Here is a 22,305-nt window from a genome sequence, read left to right on the forward strand (position 1 = left end):
TGGGCATATATGGCTGTTCCTTCGTCATTGCTGGGCTAAAATCCTGGAACTCCCTATCTAGCAGCACTGTGGGACCACCTTCACCACACAAACTGCAGTGCTTCAATTAGAAGGTTCACCACCACCTTGTCAAGGCATCTAGAATGAGAAATAAATGCCAGCATTACCAACTACTCTCACTCCCCAAGAATGAAATAGTAGTAGAATATTGACCTACTGCCCAGTGAGCCCATGTTGAAATCAACGGCTGTATTATCATATAAATCCAGTTCCCTTTGGGCATATTTTGGTCAACATTCACCAAAGGAGGAATTCTGTAAGTGATGTATTAGCTGAACCAGTCATTGCTCTTTTTAGATAGTCGGATAGTGAGTGTGAAGGCCATCCAAAGAAGCTGATTTTGTAGACTTACTCCTTCCAACAGTAGAAGACAAGCAGAGAAAGGGCTTGGAATGTATTTTGAAAAGTGTCCGAGGGTGAGAAATGACAAAATAAGAATTCATGACTCCCCTGGTTCCTGTATAAGACTATAGCACTATGATCCTGGTCCCATTCCTCAGTTGTGAACCATTTCATGAGGGCAGCCTGCTGTGATATCACTTACTCAAAGTCCTTAACGAGAAACAAAATATGCTGTAGCAAATCCAATCATCCAAATCAGAGCACAGAGTGTTCTGACGAAAGGAATAAGAAACAGATGAGAAATAGTTATTCACAGTCACTAATTGGAGAGAGAAACAAATAATGTGATGAAAGGATTGATTAAGCCCCTGCCATTTGGTTCAAGTTTGAAATAAGGTTTTCACATCCAATTGTTTGGGCAATATTCAAAGCAGTGGTCAGGAGACAGTGTCTAATAAGCCATATCATTCATTTTTAGTCATGCAGTTGTACTGCAGCACTGTTTTCTGAATGCTTCTTCAGAACTGATTTTCAGACTCAGTGCATAGAAACTGCTGCATTTATTTTCCAGGACAAGTTCTATGACAACTGGTTCCACTTTAAAACATCTGTAATGCATAAGCCTATGCATATGCAGTTGTTTTGAAATCATTGTTCACAGCTATTTAACTGGTAGTAGTGCCTTCCTCAATACAGTGGGGAGGGTCTCTATAAGTGAGTGTTTGAAAGATTGCTTTCATGGCCTTTAAGGGGCAGGAGTGAGTACTCAATCAGCCACCCAGACCACTGAAAACAAAAAACTATGATCCCAATTTAGAATCCTAGAAAGTACAACACAGAATTAAGCAATTCAAGCCAACTGTAGCTTGTTCGTGACTCACAAACTGTGGGTTAGGTTCCTTGCAGCAGTCAAAATAGGGACCATTTGAACTCAGCACTGAGTTCAAATGGCCCTGTTGAGTTTGGGTTTCCCTCATGTGTGATTCATGCCCCGCCCCCTTCCCCCTGCCAGCAAAAATGGGATCTGTCAGAAATGGGGGCAGGTCTTTGACATCCGGGTCCCACCTGCCATTTTGGAAGATCCACAGAGTCTCTATGACTCCATGAAAATCTGAGCCTGAGCGTCTTATGTTCAAGAGTGTGGCCCCACTTCCTGCCATCTAATTGTACAATTGTGTAACCCAGTAATGTAAATAATAGGATCCCTTTGTAATTTGAACTGAATATGAAATCTTATACTCCTCCAATTTTTTCAAAAGTAGAATACGAATCATTCGCTAAGACAAAGCCAGATGCAGATAATTAAACAGCTTTATTTCACTGGCAACAAGTGAATATACAGTATAAAAGTCAACGTTAGTTCTATTTACTAACTTAGCTCTACTCATATTTCTCCTCAAAAACATTTGCGAAGAGTTAAGATGCTTATATCTCCTTCAGATTGTGCTACTGTTCAAACTGGAATAAGCAACGGTTTTGACTAGAGCTAGAGTAAAGTTGTGCAATCAGAACAACAGTTTCCATTCTAGGATCTCTGTTGTTAAGTAATATATGGAGCACTGTCAATTCAAAGGAGACTGATCCTGTCTGGGTTTGGTATCACTATGAATATGTCTATTATTCTGTGCAATGATTAAAATTCAAACTTTTTGCATTCATTCCATCACTCTTTATTTGGAGGTCAAAATTCGATAACCTATTCTGGCTGGTCAGCATCAAGAATTGTCACATCTTTGACATGTGCACCGAGCAAGTAGCTCACTTTTCAATCCCAGTAACTGAAATTGGGCACATTCACATGGCCTACTGTCATTCGGCATGTACCATCCCGCAGCCCCAAACCTGTCTCCTCTCACCACCAATCCCACCCCAGGAAAGTTGGAATTGAGTTCTTCAGACTGAAGTAGTTAAGATTGCTCCCATCCTGCTGTTTGAAATGTTCATGAGAATCCCAAACTGAATTTCCCACTGCTCTTTCGTCTAAACAGATTGATCAGTAGCTGGCAAAAATTGCCGGAACTGTGGTGGAATTTTAAACTGGGTGGATTTCATGTTAATTCCCTCACACAGCTATAAATAAATAGAGTGGTGATAAATGAAATGCTCCAGACTATTGATTGCAAAATACCCACTGGATTGCAGCTTTGCTGCACTTCGTGAATTGGAAGAATAGGCATAGAAATTCTTCCTGATTTATGTGCAATAATTCAAAGCTAAAGTAATATAGTTACCTTGGTAACTAAAATATGTTGTGTGACAGCTGTTTTCATTTTTTGCAACATGTTTTACTGATGCTCATATGTTTATGTGGCTAAGGGTCCATAGGTAAAATATTGTGTTCTTTTAACATGGATGACATTATTATAAATGAGAATGATAACTTAGAGAATTAGAATGTGAATTTAAGACTTATGGATTATTATTATATTTTATATTTATAATGATGCAGGGTTTAAAGCTGCCATAAGCCAAATTGACAAATGCTATGTCATAGCCTGATACAATTTCCACCTTAGCTAAATGTCCAGATAGCCAACCGGTTCTGCTGCACACATTCTCGGTAGTTTGCTTATTACAATTTGTATTTTCCTACAAAGATTTTAAAATGCTTGTCAGAATCTGAAAAGTTTACACCAGCCTATTTGTAATAGTTATTGAGATCCAGCTTTATACAATTACATAAAAACACCTTTGTTGAAAATAGTAATTCATAATGATAAAAAGGCTCTGTTGAGCTTCTATCAGCTGGTAGGAATCCAGTGATAATGCCAATTGTTAGTGCCATTTTCAGGAAAACACATTGGCAAACACCAATCACATATTCTTTAAAGCATTAATGGTATTTTAAGGATGTATTCATTTGTAAGCAACCTTATTAGCAGCTGATAAGAATACAGCTGACCTCTTCCTTTACTAGGATTCTCATCCAGTGGCAATAAAATTAGGATGGATGTTTGGGACTTATTTTCTGCAGAATTAGTGGCCCCCACTGCCCTCTAGCCACTACTAGGACCACCATCACTATAGAATCCCCTTTTTTATGCACTGAAGAAAAGTGAAGACTAATTGATTTTAATACAACATTTTTGATGAGCTTCCCATATCTAGCTCACTCACTTTACTTCCAAAAGCTGGTCCTAGGATGGTGTTTGCTATACTAAGCAACAGCCTTCCTGGCTGGCAATATAACCCAGTTTTGCTTGCCATCTCTTACTATAGTTCCTGCTGAGTTTAAATTGTGAGAGTGGCCTGCACAATATTGATCAATTTTCACTGGTGCAAGCTTGTGCTTAGTGACTGGCCCCCAGCCTCCAATCTCTGACTCCTGATGCTTGTATATAATGAGGCAGAGCTCCACTAGTTTGAATGAATTACTAAATAGTTTTGTCAAAGTAAATCCCTTTGCTGTATTATTTGAGGCAAAAAAAATCACAATAAAAAAATGCATCCCTAAATATAACCTTGAAAGATTTTAAAATCTTGACTGCACTTCTTTAATACATACCAAATGTAAGCTAATTTACCACTCATTCTGCACTACTTTGCTGCTAATACCACATTTTTAATGTTCATTGAATTGTGTCATCCAGCTGAAGAGCTTGTATGAAAAGGAGAGGAATTGTTTCAACTTAAGCTAAGCATGGATTAATGATTTTGATTTTTTTGATAGAGCTTTATTTAAAAAAGAATAACTTTTTTTAATGTCGGAATTTGAGCTTTACTGTTAATCGGACTTTATTTTAAATTCAAAATGTAGCTAATTAATGCATTACCAGTATTGAACTGTTTGACACATTTATACACCTTGGATATCACAAAAAGTAATCAAGCAACTTGAATATAAATTGACCATATCTGGAAAAAATGTCATAGGAGGGGCTGTAGAAGGTAGAATTTGGGAAAGTTTTACTTAAATTTGCCTATTTGAAGTATTACCTTGCAGTTTTTTAAATGATAAATTCATTAATGTTATTAAAAACATATATAAATTCATTTTCATTGGCTTAATTGGTCCTCAAACACCAGCAGTAAGGGGTAACATTAAACAGTGTAACAACAACATAACCTTTTATTTATATAGTGCCTTTAATGTGGTAAAACATCTCAAGGCACTTCACAGGAGTGTTGTCAAAGAACATAAGTTAGAAACCAATTAAAGAGAATCCTGAGCAAAAGCTGGAACTAAAATAAACCCTGTTTAAAAAAAAGTGAGGATCAGATGGCAATAAATAAGTAGAAATGATGATGTTTCAGAATCTAGCTATCCTGGACATTACTTATTTGACACTGCTTCTAGGCTTATGCTGGAAGAAGGGGTATAAACCTGGTGTCATCAATCTAACATCAAAAAAACGTTGCAAAGAAATGATTTGAGGCCTCCCTATTAACTCTGATGTTTAAGCTTTTGAAAAGATCTCATCAGCGGACATGCAAACAATATCATTTGTCATTTGTAAACAATTATGGCAGCTGAAAGAGATGCAGTTTGTGGATTGTAATTTATTTTTGTATTTTGGTCCTACTCCCTAGTTCCGCTTGCCTGATCAGAGAATTTGGGTAAGTTCCTCTGCTTATAATTCCAAACCATAATTCATAAGGATCAGAATGAAAGGTTTATTAAATGGTGCATAACTCATGATGATTTAAAATCCCCCCGCCTCCCTCCCTACCCTCCACAAATAAAAATGTAAATGTTTGCCATTTTACTTCAGGATCAGATTGCATTACCATAATCACAAGCACTATTTAAGTAATTCACACAGTAGGTTGAGTTATAAATCACTCCATCTGGTAATTCAAACGATAGCAGGGCCTCTCAAAAGCCACTTGTATTTATTTCTGTCACCGATAGATTAGAGCCAGTGAATAGCAGAGATTGTAATAATTGCTTAGGCCATTGTTGATCATATCTTTGCTTTCACAAAAAAGGTTAAAAATATTTGCTTTTGTCCAATAATGGCGACGTCTGCATACTTGATTTGTGCTGGGAATAGAGTTAAGTGTTGGATTGCATCAGTACAAGGTTAACAGCCTCAGTGGGATTAGAAGGGGGTGGCATTATTTCCTTATTCAGACATCTGGCTGTTGATAAGATCAGTGATTGTGAGAAAGTAAATCACAAATTATTCAGCTGCTAAGTAATACTGTCATTCGCTGATATTAAGTATGTCTTACATGTATATAGGGCAGTAACTGCTCTGATTTCACTCCCTGGGGATCATTGAATAAATATGTTGGGGCTTTTTAAGCTATTTGATGTGATATGTGCTTTTATCACATTAGGCCTTTATAAAAATAATATGCTTAATGTTCCTTTGGAATTTAAGTCAATCCAAACCTGACCACATCATGTTGGTTAATATAACTAGTTACTTTATAGCACAAATATGAAAGGTCCTAATTTTATTCCTCACCTGCCTTGATCTAGCAGAGGGACAGTGCTGGTAAGAATGCTTTAGGTTACGATTTTATGCTGCCTAGCAAGGTAATCCCAAGATTTTCTGTGATTAGATAAATGACTATTAAGCCCTCTAGTACTACAGACAGATCAGTCTGTTGTCTCACTGAAGCTAAGAATATACATTCCCTTTATTCCCAGTATCCACAAAAGAGAGCTTTCTTGCTCTGTAATAAAGTCTATATAATTCCCACTCACATGTACTGTTGCTCAAATGGCAATATTACTGCTCTGGTCATTATATATAGCATTTAAGAAGAATTATGCCACGCAGAGTGACCAGAGCATTCCTTCCTACCAGAATATAAAAGTTAAACACTGTGAAGTTCCCTCACTTCATTTTGCCATTAATAAGATTAACTGTTAATGTTATTAAAAATGAGGCTTAAAAATATACCTGCCATACTTACAGTTGAAAGCACAGAAATATTAATTTCCAGTGAATATTATACACAGAGATGAGAAGCATTAAGTAAAAGATGAACTCTTTGCCCAAAAGTGCTCCATCTGTTAGAAATGTAATTGCCTTTTTTTTTTCATTTCTTTTGGTCCTTACTGCAGTTATTACATTATTTTTTTTCCTATTATTGTGGTTTCCCATTACTGATAGATGTGATTTTGAACCACGACTGAAACTGCACTAACAATTGGTTGATTTTTAATTAATGGAACTTACCACTAAAGAAATATTGCAGCAAATGTAAAGCACTTTTAAAATAATAACAACCACACCTTGGTTCTTGGTTAAATTCAGAGCACCATAATTGAGATTTTCCACAATAATTATTGAAAGTATCCCAGCTTCTTTGATGATGTAATGCACACAGCCTGGATATCCACCTCCTATCAACCTTCTCCTGAACCCTAGCAATCGTATTAATGTTAAATCGCCCTCTCAGCAAATGGATATTACACTGGTAAAAATGGGTCGGCATAGTAACTACACATTTTATTTAGAAAAAAACTGTTCCTGTTCTCAGTATGATTTATTTCCAAACCAGTTTCCAGAAACTGCTTCTGAGTATGAATTATTAATAAAATAACTCCCTATGTATTCATTATCCTTTCCCTTAACTAGTCAGTGTAAGACCTTTCTACCCTTTTGTCATAACTAGGTGTTGCAGGTTAAAGGTTTCTCTTTTTGAAATGTTTTAATTGTTATCCAGTCCTCTTCAGTTGTTTTTATATTACAGTTTTTAATACATTTGTGCTCGTTTAAAATAATTTATACAAAAATGTATTTGTAATATATACAGACAAACAATAACAACACAGAATATACACATTTTGAAATCACATCCTATGTATTTTATCATGTGTAGATATATATATATATATATATATATATGCAATATATATAATATGTAAAAATCTATGGGTTGACAAAACATTGATGGGGGAAGAATTTCCTTGTAACACACAGCAGCATCATTATTACCTATGTCTGCCCTTTGATCTGTGATGTCAGCATCCTTCATATTGACAAATGTGCTGTCCAGTTGCATTGTGCAGGGAATGTTTTAGCAGCTATGAATGATTATGAATCAAGCCTGAGAGCAGGCAGACCTTAGTGCCTTCCAGTGCTTTCACATTTGCTGTGTGACAAGTAAATGCATCTAGACTTTCCTTGGAGATTTTCAAATGTTTGATGAAAGACATTTCGCAAATTGGCAGAGGTGCCTTGTACAATGCAATTTGTAACTAGCACCGAGAGTTATAGTGTGAAAGGGAGAGAGTGGACGGCTGGAGCAGACCGCAGGTTATAGAATGAAGGTACTTACTGTAAATGTAAACAATTAATTGGGGAAGTTTAGATTCATCAGCTGTTCCATTGCATAAGGAAAAAGCAAATCAAAAACAAATATCCCTGTCAAATGCCCACTGCACAAGATAACTTCTTGGCAAGCTGTGAGGTCTAATTGTATAATATTCATAAATTTATTTATAGTCATCTCAGTGGCAAAAAAATACTTTTTATTTGGTTAAATATTTTAAACAGTGTCAGTAATTCCACAAGCCCTGGCTTATTTAGCTGTACAACTGGGAAATGAATACCTGTATTTTCCATTTAGGTGTGACTCTTGATGAAATGTAATTTCTTTTCTGTCTCTCTCCTCCACTTCTTTCCCTCCATGTCAGATGTCAGCGATTGAGAACATGGCAGAGAAGCTGGAAGGTTTCAGTTCACTGAAGCCAGAGGCCAATGACCTCCTACGGTCTGTCCCTTCAATGTTTGATTTTAGGGCTCCCCCTTCCGTCATTCCTGAAAGCCTACTGCGAAAGGGGAAGGAGCGGTATACCTGCAGGTAATTATGGTTTCCACAAAAAGGGAAATATGGTAGCAGCAACACTTAATAGTTTCCATGCATTTTCTTCTGCAAATAATGTATTGAAATAAAGGAAATGGCAACCATATTTTGTCATCTTGTAACAAAATTGAAAATAGGGAAAGTATAACTTAATTGAAATCTCCCTAAAATAAAACAATCAATTTTTTATGTTCAGCTAACCAAAGCCAAATTTCAATGCATTTTCACAAAAATAGTAATGCAATTATGGGTTACCTAGTAGCATCGTTCGATGATGTGCATTGGAGCTTGAGTCTCCTCCATAAGACTGATTCTAGTGCTACTGATAGTGGAACCTAATTACCTCATTGTGGCAAATATTCTAAGATGCCCAATCATTGCAAATGATCGATTTGCTTTTCTGGGGAAGTGATACCGCTTCCAAGTGAAGCTTGATTCTGCCTGCATCTTCGGACAGTGATGGCTTCATTAGCTGTGTGCCTGACCACTAGGCACGCCCATCTTGAATGGCATTTCCTCCCATCTCTGATCATGGGAGTGTGTTCATGGTAAAAATGGCTCAGGAATTTTAGCTTCTTGGCTAGGGTGAGCTACCCTTGGTAAATAAGGTAAAAAACAATAGATATGAAAATCAGGGCAATCCCATGTAATATAACAGGAAATGCTAGAAATATACAGCCTGTCAGGCAGCATCTCTGGAGAGAGAAATTTAGTTAACATTTCAGGGAAATTACCTTTCATTGGAATTAACAAGTCAACCACATGAGTCGGTTTTGTTTAGCAGGCATGGGAGACATCCTAACAGCTATACATGTCCGAGATCATGGGCCAGTTTATCGCTCCCGAGGTGGGTAGTGCAAGTCAGGAAATTTCCCAGTTTACCGCAACTGCCTCAGGAGAAAGTGCCCCGTCAGATCCAATTTTCGCTTGGATGGGCTGGAGTGGGGCCCGCCGCCCCCAGGTACAGATCGGAGGCAGCTGCCGGGACTGTTGACTGCTGAGGAGGGCTGTTTGAAAGGATGTTGTCCCAGTTGCTTCTTTAAATTTTAGGCCGTCCAACCCTCTCTCCTCACAACCCATCGCCTTCCCCACCCATTTCACATGCCAACTCATGCCAACCCATTCCCCACCCATCCCCATGGCTCCTTATAGCTCCCATGCCAGCTTAATGCCAGCTCATGCCCCCTCCCATCTTCATGGCCCCTTATAGCCTGCATGCCCAGTCATGCCAACCCACCTACCATCCTTTTCCCTTGCACCCTCCATGCCAACTCATCCAGATGACATAAAGTAAAAGTCTAAATATCTATTACAACCTTTATAATATTAATAAAACTCCCATTTATGAAAGCCCCTTGGTTACCTCATTTGTTGTAAAAACAAACAGACTTGTATTCATTACCCCATATGAAAGAGGGTTAATTCTTCAATAACCTCTTTGAGCTGTAAATAAAATTGTGAACTTAGGACTCCCTGCTGAGATAATTTCAGGCTGTGGAATGCAGCCAAACATTAATAGCGACATAATAATAGCCCTTGGGAAAATGTCAACAAACAGCTGTTGTAGCAGCTAGAACAGATTATTTTCAACTCACACTGAAAAAGGCAGCCTATTTTTAATTTTTAAAGGGTTTGTGATTTAAATAACTTTTCAGCTTGACAATTCTACAGGCCTTATCTGCCCTTCAAGAGCATTTACATCTACTCTAAAAATTTGTGACCCCCGCCCCCCCGCCACCCCCCCACCAGCTTTCCTCAACCAGCAAAAGTGGGATTGTTGGAAATTGGAGCAGGACATCTAAATCCAAGTCCCTGCCCGTCATCTATAAAGATCTCCATGGCGCCACAAAAATCCATCCCTATATGAGCAAATAATCATTTCCAGTCCTAATGTTATTTTGTTTGCTGAAACAGACTAAGTTATATTAATCACAGAACTCAATAGAGTCACAGATCTTTGAGTTAAAATAGAGTGACTTCCTTGTTTTAATTTATGATGTACATGAAAATTAGGACAGCCACAATCCTCTGGGGGAATTTTTACCTTGAACAGTAAACTGGTGGAGCAGATCACATTGATAACTCTTCACATTGTTTTCAATGGAAATGAAAATTGCATTGATTCTGTAGTGGAGAAGATGCTGTGGACCAATGTTAGTCAAAGGTTTTTCGTTATTCTGTCCTGGGATGTGGGTGCCACAGGCAAGGCCTGTATTTATTGCCCAACCCTAATTAGCCTTGAACTGAGTGGCTTGTGATGCCATTTCAGAGGGTAGTTAAGAGTCAACCACATTACTGTGGATCTGGAGTTACACTCAGGCCAGACCAGGTAAGGACAGCAGATTTCCTTCCCTAAAGGGCATTAGCCAATCAGTTGGGTTTTTACAACAATCAGTGATAGCTTCATAGTGACCATTAATGAGACTAACTTTCAACTCCAGATTTTTATTAATTGAATTTAAATTTCACCAGTTGCTAGGGTGGGATTTGAACTCATGCCCCCAGAGCATTAGCCTGAGCCTCTGAATTACTAGTCCAATGACATTATCATTCTGCCACCATCTCCCCTAATGTAGGGCTGAAGAAGGTTGCAAAGTTAGGAAGAGGCAAAGCCATGAAAGCATGGTTGAGGATTTCAAAATCAAGGCATCATGGAATAGGAAACTAATGGAGGTCATCAAAATAGGTGAATGGGATTTAGGCAGTGATGATCTGAATGAATTAGAGTTATATAAGGTGGCATTTGGGAAACCAGCAAGGACATTTGAATCAGGAAGTGACAAAGGTGCAAATGGGTGTTTCCAAGGCAATGGGGATGAAATCAGACCAACAACTGTTGATGCTTTAGAGATGAAAATAAGCAGCCTTGGTAATGGGCTGAAATTGAGATTTGAAGTTCAGTTCAGAGTCAAGCAGGACAGTGAGTTTGTACATTGTTGGAATGAACGTTCAAGGAGCATGATTGAATCAGGAGTTGAAGTATGGAGTTCCTGCTGGGACCAAAAATCACTTTGGTCCTTTTAAGGTTGACTGCAAAAACAATCATCGAGGTCAGATATGCCACCCAATTACATGGCAACAGTCAAGTAATCAAGGTTCAAAGTGGACAGGTAAAGCTGGTACATTTTCTGTGGAGCCCAACTGCTAGCTGGGTAAATGAGTAATTTCCCATATTTTTATAAACTCCTTCATTCTGCTTTAATATGAACATTTTGGAAGATTGCTAGCCTGAATAATTGCAATCTGATGAGTTCTCTGCTGCTTTGAAGATAGCAGTCTACTGAGTACTGGAACTACTGAAAAACTTGTACTCTGGCTAATTCTGTACTCATACTTCAATCTGGCTAGAACTGTACTCAGTGGTGATACTCCAGCCTGTCTGGTGCTGTGACCAGTAAACAAACTGAGAGACTGTCTGGTTTGACTCATTTGTTCATGAGTAGTTTTATCATCTTTGTATTGTGTACTTGGTTGGGAATCAAAAGTAATTGTTTTTTTGTTGTGTCTATATATGACTATATAATTTCAGAACACAGATATTATTCATATGTGGTTGATGAGGAGAGCACAAGGCATTAGATCATTAATCTGTTGTTTTACAGTGATGGAATGTGCCATCCTCCAGTTGTGGAGGCCAGATCACTGAAAGTTTTTAAAGAGGAGCTAGATAGATTTTTGAAATATCGGAGAGTTGAGGGCTATGAGGAGCTGGCACGAAAGAGGAGTTGAGGCCTGGGGCAGAGCAGCCATGATCTTATTAGATGGTGGGGCAGGCTAGAGGGGCCGAGTGCCCTACCCCTGCTCCAATTTTGTATATTCTTATGTTCATTTTTTAATTGTGATGAAATGCTGAACAGAAACTAATGCCTCGCCCTGAGGCAGGAGGGAAAATCAAACAGAGGATCACTCCAGGCTGTTCTTGCTTGCCCCTGGGTACTCAGTTTTTGAACTGGGGATAGGGGGGGACCCTGGAGAAAATTACATTCTTACCTCGGCATGATGCACAAGGCAGGGTGGGGACCAAGAATGTAATAGAGTTCAAAAAAGCAGTCTGTAATAAGGGAGTACTAGCGCAAAAAAGAAAACAATTGGGGATGTACAATTGTGTGCTCCTTCTGTGCAGAGAGTTTGAGCACTTCTGAAAACCCCCTTTTGCTCCTAATTTCAGGAGGTGACAGCCAAAGTACTTAGTTGCCAGGAAAAGCTCTTTTCTGTTTCCTGCCTAACGACATTCAGATTGCTGTAATTAGAAAAAGAGGTTTCCTTTCAAGATGAAATTAACCACTCGAATCATTATTTATAAATAAATGGCATTTTACAAAAAAATCTTTTCCTACTCCCTGTGCACCAAACAAAGTAATGCAAGATGAATTCCATGTCTGTTCCTTATAACAATCTGTCTGATCTTGTTTCTCTTCCCATAACAGATACTGCGGTAAGATTTTCCCAAGATCTGCAAACCTGACCCGGCATCTTCGGACACACACTGGAGAGCAACCTTACAGGTTAGAATGCATATATTATTGGGAATTACCATAATATCCCAGCTATAAGTTGTTCCTGCGTAGAAGTTGCTCCCTTACTTGAGGTGTTCACCAGTTAGTTTCAGAAAACAGTCATAGTCCTGTAATTAAAGTACAGAAGCACATGCAAGAATATCTCATTTATACACTGTACTTCACAATAGACACACACAGAAATTGGGTAAATGCTTGTTTCTTAGCTTTGAGGGAGCTGATATAAGCTGACACATTAAATATATAGTATAAAAGCAAAATACCGTGGATGCTGCAAATCTGAAATAAAATCAGAAAATGCTGGAAAAACTCAGCAGGTCTGACAGACGCTGTCAGACCTGCTGAGCTTTTCCAGCATTTTCTGTTTTTATATTAAATATATAGTATGTCGTGATGTGGATCATGTTTTGGCCATTAACATGCCATGACAGAGCCCCTGAATCTGGATCCAATGCATTTAAACATTTAAAGGACAAATAGGAATACATGTGTCAAAAATTACTTAATTATTATAACAATTTTTTGAAAATTCATAAAGCTCTCTTGCAGTGAGTTGAAAGTTGCTTTGAACATACACTTGTAACCAGATAGAATCTTCCATGTGTGCAAACTTAGGGATCCACCTAGTTCCTATTGAATCCTTGTGTTCCATCTTGATTTTCTGGTACGTTTTCCCAAATATTATCCAGTAATCGTGTGCATTTAATCTTGTACTTTTTTACACTTAGTGGGAATGGTACCAATCCTTCTGAAACTTCCAGCAGTGAGCTGGGGCAATAGAATCACAACCAAAAATCTCAAAAAGGCACTTAATGTGCATGCTATGAGAAAACATCCAATCACCCCCATGAATAGAACACTCATCACTTATGAGTAAACATAACATGAGTGACCCAGCTCATTGATGACTTTGTCACTCATCAGTTATGTTGCTTTCACACATGCAATAAATTCTGCTAGTACCGAGGAAGGAAGTGCAGCACTACAAGAGGTGACATCTTTCAGATCAGGCCTTAAACTGAGGCACCCATCTGCCCTCTTAGGTGGCTGCAAAAAATCCCATAGCACCATTTCGGAAAGAAGCAGGGGAGTTACCTATGTTTTCCTGACCAATGTTTATCCCTCAATCAACCTCCCAAAGGCAGGTTCTCTGGCGTTTATCACATTATTGTTTATGAGAACTTGCTGTGTGAAAATTGGCTGCTGTGTTTCCTACATTGCAACAGTGATTACACTTCAAAGTACTTTATTGGCTGTATAGTGCTTTGGAATATCCTGTGGTCACGAAAAACACTTAATGCATATTTATAATATTAATGATATTTATTAATTTTTATGGAATGGCTAAACCCTGTGTTAATTTATCTACCTACATATCCAGTTGTAATCCATCCTTATAATGTTTTGTGGACAGCAGTATCTCCCAATGTCTATAGAGTTATCTAGACTATTTCATCCACTAGGGCCTTATACAAACATGTGATAATAGTAGGCAGAAAAAGGCCAACTTGTCTATCTAGCCTACCCTACACTTCTGATGGCTAGGCCATTATGACCCAAAACTTATTTATGACTAGACTAGACACTTCATAGCTTACACAGGCACTGCACCACCACCATCCCTCCCCCACCCTCACCCAAACCCATCCACTGCAGTCAGGTTATCTCTTGGGAGAGTCAAAAATACAGAGAAAAATTCAGGGCCAATAAAGAGAAAAAATCCTGGAAAATTCCCCTCCAAACCCTTCAGGCGAGTAAAACCAATCCAGGAGATCACATGGACCATGTGTTATCTGTTAATCCACTTACCTTCTCTGCAGACTGTAACGCCTTACAGTTCACAGAGAGACATAACCAGTAACACATGTGTAAATGTAACAAACAAATTGTGGTAGATTTTCAACTTATGCACCAGTTCCCCCTCCCCCCAGCCCCCAACAACCCCCCCGCACCCCCCACCCACCACCCCCACCACTTCACCCCAGGTGCCAAACTGTCATTGTAGATTGGTAGCCCAAAATAGAAACAGTCCAATTCTCACTTGCAAATAAGAAGGGTTGTATATTGGCCAGCCAATTCACAGCACTAGTTTGATGCTCAGGCAGCCAGTTGAAAATGTGCTTCGTTATCTGACAATAATAAGTGATGTTTAATTAACTCAATCTACAGCAAATACACATAATCACTCATCTGCTTCTAACTTACCCTCCACTCCCAGCCTTAGAAAAAAAAACAGACTCTGTAACATCTTTGTGCGTGCACGTAATGCAACAGTAGAGATTGCTTATGGAAAATCCAGCCAAGGGCAACCCATGGTTAATGACTACAGAGATCCTTGTAACAATAGAAAGACTCTAAAATGCTGTGCAATCAGCAAACAGATTTTCAGTGATAAGACAGAGAAAAGTGATTTGGGACACTGCGCGCGGCCTGCCCCCAAGGCTGTGCTGTTCCTGAGTGTACATGGCTGTGTGGAATCAAACTGCACCATCCATGGTTTATATATAACTGCAATCATGACGCAGGTTACACGTTTTCTAATGCTTTGTGAGACTGAAACAATTAGTACTGCATTAAATAATTTTCACAATGAAAAATTGCCATGCTTCATTATGTGACAGATATATTTTTTTGAAGTCATCAGGAGGAAGTAAGTTGAAAAATAAGGGTGATGAAGTCTGTTGGCGATCTACCAGAAACAGCAGTCAGAATCATTATTTTATGTCTGTGTAACAGCTTATGGAGAAATACAGTAAGGGCCCAAGGGACCCTAAATGACTGTAGGGCATGAAAACTGATGCCTCAAGTACCAGCTTGATAGACTAAACTGCACACACTGGCACAGAATTAAACATTTACTCTGTTTATTGCAATCTTTTTTTGGAAGATAACAGAGCTTCCTTTGGGACTGGCAATTGAGTAGGCTAATCGTGGAAGAAGAAAAGATGTAATCACTGGACATAATTTTGCATGAAAAATCTTGGCCTTGTTTGTCATTCTTTAGAAGCTGCATCACACAGGATAGAGCAAGCTGAGCAATTTATAAATGTGTCATGTTACCAAAGACATTGAAGCACAGAGGCCCTCCACTCTTAAACATATAGAAAAGAAGAAACAAGTATATCTGGGCTAGGGTTGCCAACCCTACAGAATGGACCTGGAGTCTTCTGGAATTGAAGATCAATCTCCAGGACACTGCTGTGTGAAATGTTGGAGGAAAAATCATCAGGATGTTAAAAAGGGATTGGTTTTTTTTGTCATTTTCTTTGAACATTTTTTAACCAGGTATAAAAATATTGCAAATGGGAAATAAAGACTCTTTGACAGTCGGTCAAGCATCATCCAATTCGGTAATGAGTCTTTTTGCTTTCCAACTGGCAGAGGAAGGCAGTGTATCACAAGGATGGATGTGCTTGGCTGGAGCACGGAGGCAAGTCATGTGATGAAACCTCCAGGAATACATTTAATCACAGTTGGCAACCCCAAACTGGGCCAAGTGCCCTGATTGTGTAACTTCTATTCTGAAGACTATGTAGCAAGTTATCTGTCAGAGAATATCACACAGCTGTATGATTCAGTGTTGCATCTCCATCTGTGTGTCTACAGTAACGACATTAGTCATAGAATTACATAGAACACTGTACAGAAAAGGCCATTCAACCAAACTGGTGCAGGTTAGTGTTAATGCTCACCATGATCCTCCTCCCACCTTGCTTCATCTAACCCTATTCAGCGTATAGATTTAATGATCTTCTGCCCAAAATAATATGTCAACTGCTTGTTTCCTTTGAAAGTCAGTGGTTTTTTTAGATACACTGCCCTTCACTATCTCCCACCTTCTCATGAACTTCAGGTGAAAATGGAAGGCATCCAGAGGATCCTTCATGTTCAGTGGGCACAAGGTGCTTTAGTTAGGGAGGGAGGAAACTGTTTATTTCCTCATTCCCTCTCCATCACTCTGAAGGAAATATTTAATTGTCCATCAATCACTCCACCCAGAGAGCTAAAGAATATTGGTTAAGAATAAACAGTCTGACCACAGCTTTCCTTGGATTCACATGATATGTGTAGTTATTAAAACTTAATGGAGTACATGGCTGCCCAGGAGCGCTTGGACCAAGATTGCAGCACTTGTTCAGTGCACTGTATTGGTGCGAATGGGTTGCCAAGTGCTACAACCAAATCTCAGTGCATGAACCAAGCAATAAAAGCTTCTTCCTCAAGACCGACCACTATACTGCATCTCCCCTGGTTTCTAAAGGGCTTCCAGTGAGTACTCTGGAACTCTGAGATGCCATTGGTATTACACGTCAGCCATCAAGTAAAAATGATAAGCACTGCCATGTTGAGAAAGTTTATCCAACACTTACCTCTTTCTCTTTAAAGAAATGTATGATTTTGTTGACTTTTCCTACTTTATGTCCTATATCATTTTGAGCCTGTCTAACAGAACTCTACCTAAATATAACTTAAGCACATTAAACTCTAGTAAACTAATTTGATTCAAGGCATTATATTGAACAAGATCTCTATTGCTGGCACAATATGTGAGGTATCTTTTTTGTAACATTCAAAGCAGAAAAAATAACAATGGCTTTCAAAACCAAGAACAAGTCTTGATCTTAGGAAATGTTACTTATCCACAATGTTTTTTTCTTTAAAGGTGTAAATACTGTGATCGCTCATTCAGTATCTCTTCCAATCTGCAACGGCATGTTCGCAACATTCACAATAAGGAAAAGCCATTCAAGTGTCACCTGTGTGACAGGTGCTTTGGTCAACAGACCAATCTGGACAGACATCTGAAAAAACATGAGAATGGAAACATGTCAGGTATGCAAGGAGAACTGGGCTTTGATATTGAGATTTGCCTTTGAACTTTGGACTGTAGTATTAAGTATTTCCATTGAATTTTGGTTTAAAAGAAAATAGCTTCATAGATTAAAGCATAGATTTCATAAGTGCAGTGAGATACCAATCTGAGGCTGATCACTTCAAGCAAAGGAAGGGAAAATGAGAATGTGAGTTATCCCCAATGTGCCGGTTATGTGACACTGGTATAAGACTGGAAGCAGATCATTTCCCTGTCCATTTTACTTAGGAAGCAGTACAGGATAGGGGGCAGACAAAATAACTACCTAAAGTAACAATGACTTTCATTTGTATAGGACCTATCCTGTGGAAAAACATTGTAAAGCCCCTTCATTGTGGCATAATCAGAAAAACAATAGAAAATAAAGCTATTGAATTCAGCTTTAAGAAAAAAATATTAGGTAGGATGACCAAAAGCTTGGTTGAAAAGGTTGATTTTAAGGAGGAGAGGGAGGTGGCTCAGGCTTAATGAAGGAATTCTAGATTAGTCATTTGGTATTACACAACTTGAGCAATGCTGAAAAAAGACATTTGGTTGAAGCTTTTTGTCCTGCGCTCATCAGGACAATCGCAAGAATACCAATGTCAGGGGAAACAACAACTGTATACTGTATGAGAAGAGAATGCTGATTGGTTGGCAAGTAGACACTGATTTGTAGAGACATTGCCATGGAGAATGCACCAGTTAATAGTGACTGACAGTTAACTGCCAAGCATTGTTTGAAATTTTAAAACAGGCAGCTTGACTCTGATTGGTCAAGGCATTGCCCTGAGGAATGAACCAGTGAATGGTTATCACTTATTTTGTTTAGCTGAAATGGATGCTATGTGTGTACATGTGCTTTCTGTCTGCAAAGAACAGCGCCCTGTATATTAATATACATAGCTTCCAGTACACGCAAATGCGCCACATTGCAAGCCCAACTGACAATCTTAAATTGGTTGTCAGCGTAATTCTTACCACACTGAGGATTATTTAGCAGATGTTGTCCAATCACAGAATCACTTCTAATGTTGGACGCTGTGTTTTGAGTTTTGCAAGCACGGGCTGGTTGGGTACGGTCCTGTACCTTACCTGCTGCAAACAGCGGAAGGAACATGCTGTTTGATATGATCTGCCAGTCTTTGGGACATACGGCCTACATGTCTAGCATCACGCTGACACTGGAAGTCATATACCACATTACTCCATTTATGTAATAGGCAGAATGTCTTTTTGGTTTGATGGCAGCACCCTGTTAGTAGCGAACGCTGCTCTTGTTGCTACTGCATAGTGGCAGCGTGAAACAGCTAGCTTCATCTGTTGATCAAATTTTTGAGATACCTTGCCCTTCCAGGGTAATCTGAGGTAGACTGGGCACTTTTCAGGGCCAAGGTGATGGCCTTCGGCCCTTTCATGAGTTTGCTCAGTATACAGAGCAAAATGATCTGATCATTTTCCCATTATCCCACAAGCTTGAATGGTGAGCAAATGGCTTGAGCCCTATTTACAAGGTTGCCAATAAGGCCAATCTTATAGTGTGTGGAACTGTAAGAGTCCCAACATGTGTTCTGACCAGTGAAGGTAGGCTTGTGGTAGACTGTGGTAGAGAACCCAGTGGCAAATTATTCAACTAGTACGTCAAGAAAAGGGAATTCATTTGACTGCTCCATTTCAAAGGTGAATTTGAGTGCAGGATGGAGCCTGTTAAGGCAGGCAAGGAAATTATTAAATTAAGTATAGCAAATGTATCGGAAATATGCAAGTGGTGGGAGGTTAGGTGTCACTCCATCAAAGACACGTTTCTCATGGAACCCAACAAAAATGTTTCTGAGAGCTGGGCCTAGAGGGGATCCCGTGGGCATACATGATGTCATTAAAGCTGAACTCGGCTGCACGAGTTGCCGAGTTCGTAAGCTCAATTAATACTGATTCACAAAATGGCAGTGGGCTTCCTTCAGTGGAACATTGGTGAATAGGCTAGCAATGTCAAATGAGCACATGGACACAGTGTTGCTATCGATATGCAAATCCCGTATTGTCTTCGCAAATGTGAAGGAATCCTTCAGTGTGTATCTGGAAAACCTGCTCTAAATCGATCGTAACAATTCACCCAATCATTTGGCCAATTCACGCTGTGAAGAACTAGTTATAGATAAGATAGGGCATAAAGGGACATCACAAGCAGGTTCTTATGGTCGGCGAGCAGGGGCGGGGCCCGCTTGCTGACACGTCAGATGACACGGGGATACGTCGGGCGTGCACCCCGGCATCAACCCGCATCATTTAAACTTTCAGTTTGGTGGATGTGCAGCCGATTCAGTTGCTCACCCGCCGAACTGTCAACGGCCTATTAAGGCCATTAAAAAACTAATTAACTTGATTGATGGACCTGCCCGTGCAACCTTAGGGTTGGCATGCAGGCCGGAAACCCAGATGGGCCTCCGAAAAACCATGGAACCTCATCCACGGGCGGGATGAGGTTTCATGAGGGCTTTTAAATGTTTATCAAATGTTTAAATAAAAGTTAAGGACATGTCCCAACTCACGTGACAGTGTCGGGGAAATTTTTTTATTACTTTTCTGTCAACCTTTGAGGCGGAATCGACCTCCCTGAGGCAGCGCTTTGCCTCAGGGAGATCTGTGTGAAATAGCGCAGTCCTGGCTGAGGGAATCCACCGCCTTAATTGGCCTGCCCATGTAAAATGGTGCCCCCCCCCCCTTCCCCGACCGGGGGCGCCGATCGGAAGGCTGGCCACCGACGCCCGCTCCCTCACCTCCCCCCCTCCAACGAGGGGAAAATGTTCCCTCACCTTTGTGTCTTGGGCAGCCCAGACATACACAGACGAAGCAAGCTGTGAGGATGAACCCTATTATATGTATCATGCGGCAGCTCATTGCTGTTACACAAGTCCAGCAAGCCTTTTTTTGAGCTTACTTTTGAGCAAGGTTGTCCCGTCATGTTGAGTGGCAGATCCAATGGATATTAATTTGTACCTGTCATTGAGAATGGCGTGCATTTTGTTGATATAGTCACGCTCGTGAAGGATGATTATTCCTGTCCCTTTGTCAGGTTTATTGATGTGTATGTCCAGATTGGTCTTAAGGCCTCGTAGCGCTGTAAGACATTTGCGTTGCATATCAGAATCAGACAGGTCATTCGGAGTCCCAAGAACCCCATGAGTCCCACACAGTCCCACGATTGAGTGAGCATTTATGTGAGATGAGATTGAACAGATTGGTAATAGGGTTGCTACTTTACGATGTGGCCCACATTGTGCTTGATCTGAGGTGCACAAATTTCTTTCATTTTTTGATTTGATCTATTTGTGCTGCTATATTGGTTCAATAGATGACCACACCATAGACAGTACCTATTTGAAACATATCCGCACCATAAACTCGCACAAGCAGATGCAGTTTGGCAATGCAACTAACAACGCCAGTAAACACGTAACAAATCTGTCTGACCATGTACTCTCAGAAAGTGCAGAGTTTGCTCTTGCTCATGGTTTCAATTTTGGTGTGCCTTCAGCCCAAATCAAATAGGAAGAGGTGAGTTCAAACTCCCCTACTCCCAACTACCCCGCCACAAACCAGCGTCCACTGAGAATGCTGAATCCTTGAAAGCGCGCCTAGCTGATCTAGCACACGTTATTACATCGATTGACTTCCCTGTTCCTGTCCACTACTTTAGCCATCTCTTCAAAAAATTCAATCAGGTCAACAGGCGTGTTCTCCTCATTACAAATCCACACTGATTCTCTCTGATCAGTTTGGAATTTCAAGTGTTCAGTCATCCCTTAATTACAGAACCTATTAGTTTCCTGACAACAGATATTGGACTAATTGGTCTATAATATCCCTGTTTTCCTTTGTCACTTTGATTAAGTTGTGAGGTACATACACAATTTTTTCAATCTAAAGGAATGGTTTCTAAATTGAGAAAACTTTGGAAGCTTACAATTAGGGCAACTGCAACTACTGCCTTTAAAACCCTGGAATGGAAACCATCTGGTCCTTTTGATTTGTCATTCTTTAATGCCATTATTTTCTTCATTACTGTTATTTTGGCTCCATTAATTTTCATGGGTCCCTAATTCAATAATAGCTCCCTTGGGATATCTGGCATGCTGACTTCTTCCTCTACTATAATACTGACACAATGTAGTTATTCAGCTTGTCCACCATTTCCTTATTTTCATTGATATTATGACCATTATCAGTTTTGAAGGGGCCCGCATTGCTCTTAACCTTCCTTTTTTCAAATGTAATTGTAAAAATTTCCTATGTTGATTTTGACATTGCTTGCAAGTTTCTTTTCGTACTCCCATTTACTATCACCCTTTGCTGTTCTTTGTATGTTTCCCATTTGCCAGATGATGTGCTTTATGTTTTGCATTTTTGCATGCTTTTTCTTTAGTTTAATGTTGTTTCTTACCTTTATAGTTGCCCATGGCTATTTGGCAAGTAGGACTCTTGACGCTCAGTGGAAGAAACTGGTTCTGTACTATATTAAATTCTTTATGGAATTTTAAAAAATTCATTCATGGGATGTGGGCTTTGCTGGTTGAGCCAGCATTTATTGCCCATTCTTAATTGCCCTTGAGAAGGTGGTGGTGAGCTGCCTTCTTAAACTGCTGCAGTCCATGTGATGTAGGCACAGCCACAGTGCTGTTAGGGAGCAAGTGCCAGGATTTTGACTCAGCGACAGTGAAGGAATGGCAATATATTTTCAAGGGGAGAATTTTCTCTCCGTCGAGGGGG

The 22,305-nt window shown here is 39.6% G+C and overlaps 1 protein-coding gene across 6 annotated transcripts in view; it reads left to right on the forward strand.

The window, feature by feature from the left end:
* The window catches only part of mecom (MDS1 and EVI1 complex locus), an 837,494-nt gene that overhangs the window by 787,949 nt on the left and 27,240 nt on the right, over positions 1-22,305 (forward strand). For all 6 annotated transcript variants that reach the window (XM_041175578.1, XM_041175580.1, XM_041175586.1 and 3 more), the window contains 4 exons: positions 4,933-4,959; positions 8,000-8,166; positions 12,597-12,674; positions 17,350-17,519. In XM_041175578.1, coding sequence (XP_041031512.1) covers positions 4,933-4,959; positions 8,000-8,166; positions 12,597-12,674; positions 17,350-17,519 — 442 coding nt within the window. The remainder of the gene's footprint in view (positions 1-4,932; positions 4,960-7,999; positions 8,167-12,596; positions 12,675-17,349; positions 17,520-22,305) is intronic.

This window comes from Carcharodon carcharias, chromosome 2 (assembly GCF_017639515.1).
Source record: "Carcharodon carcharias isolate sCarCar2 chromosome 2, sCarCar2.pri, whole genome shotgun sequence".
NCBI lineage: Eukaryota > Metazoa > Chordata > Chondrichthyes > Lamniformes > Lamnidae > Carcharodon > Carcharodon carcharias.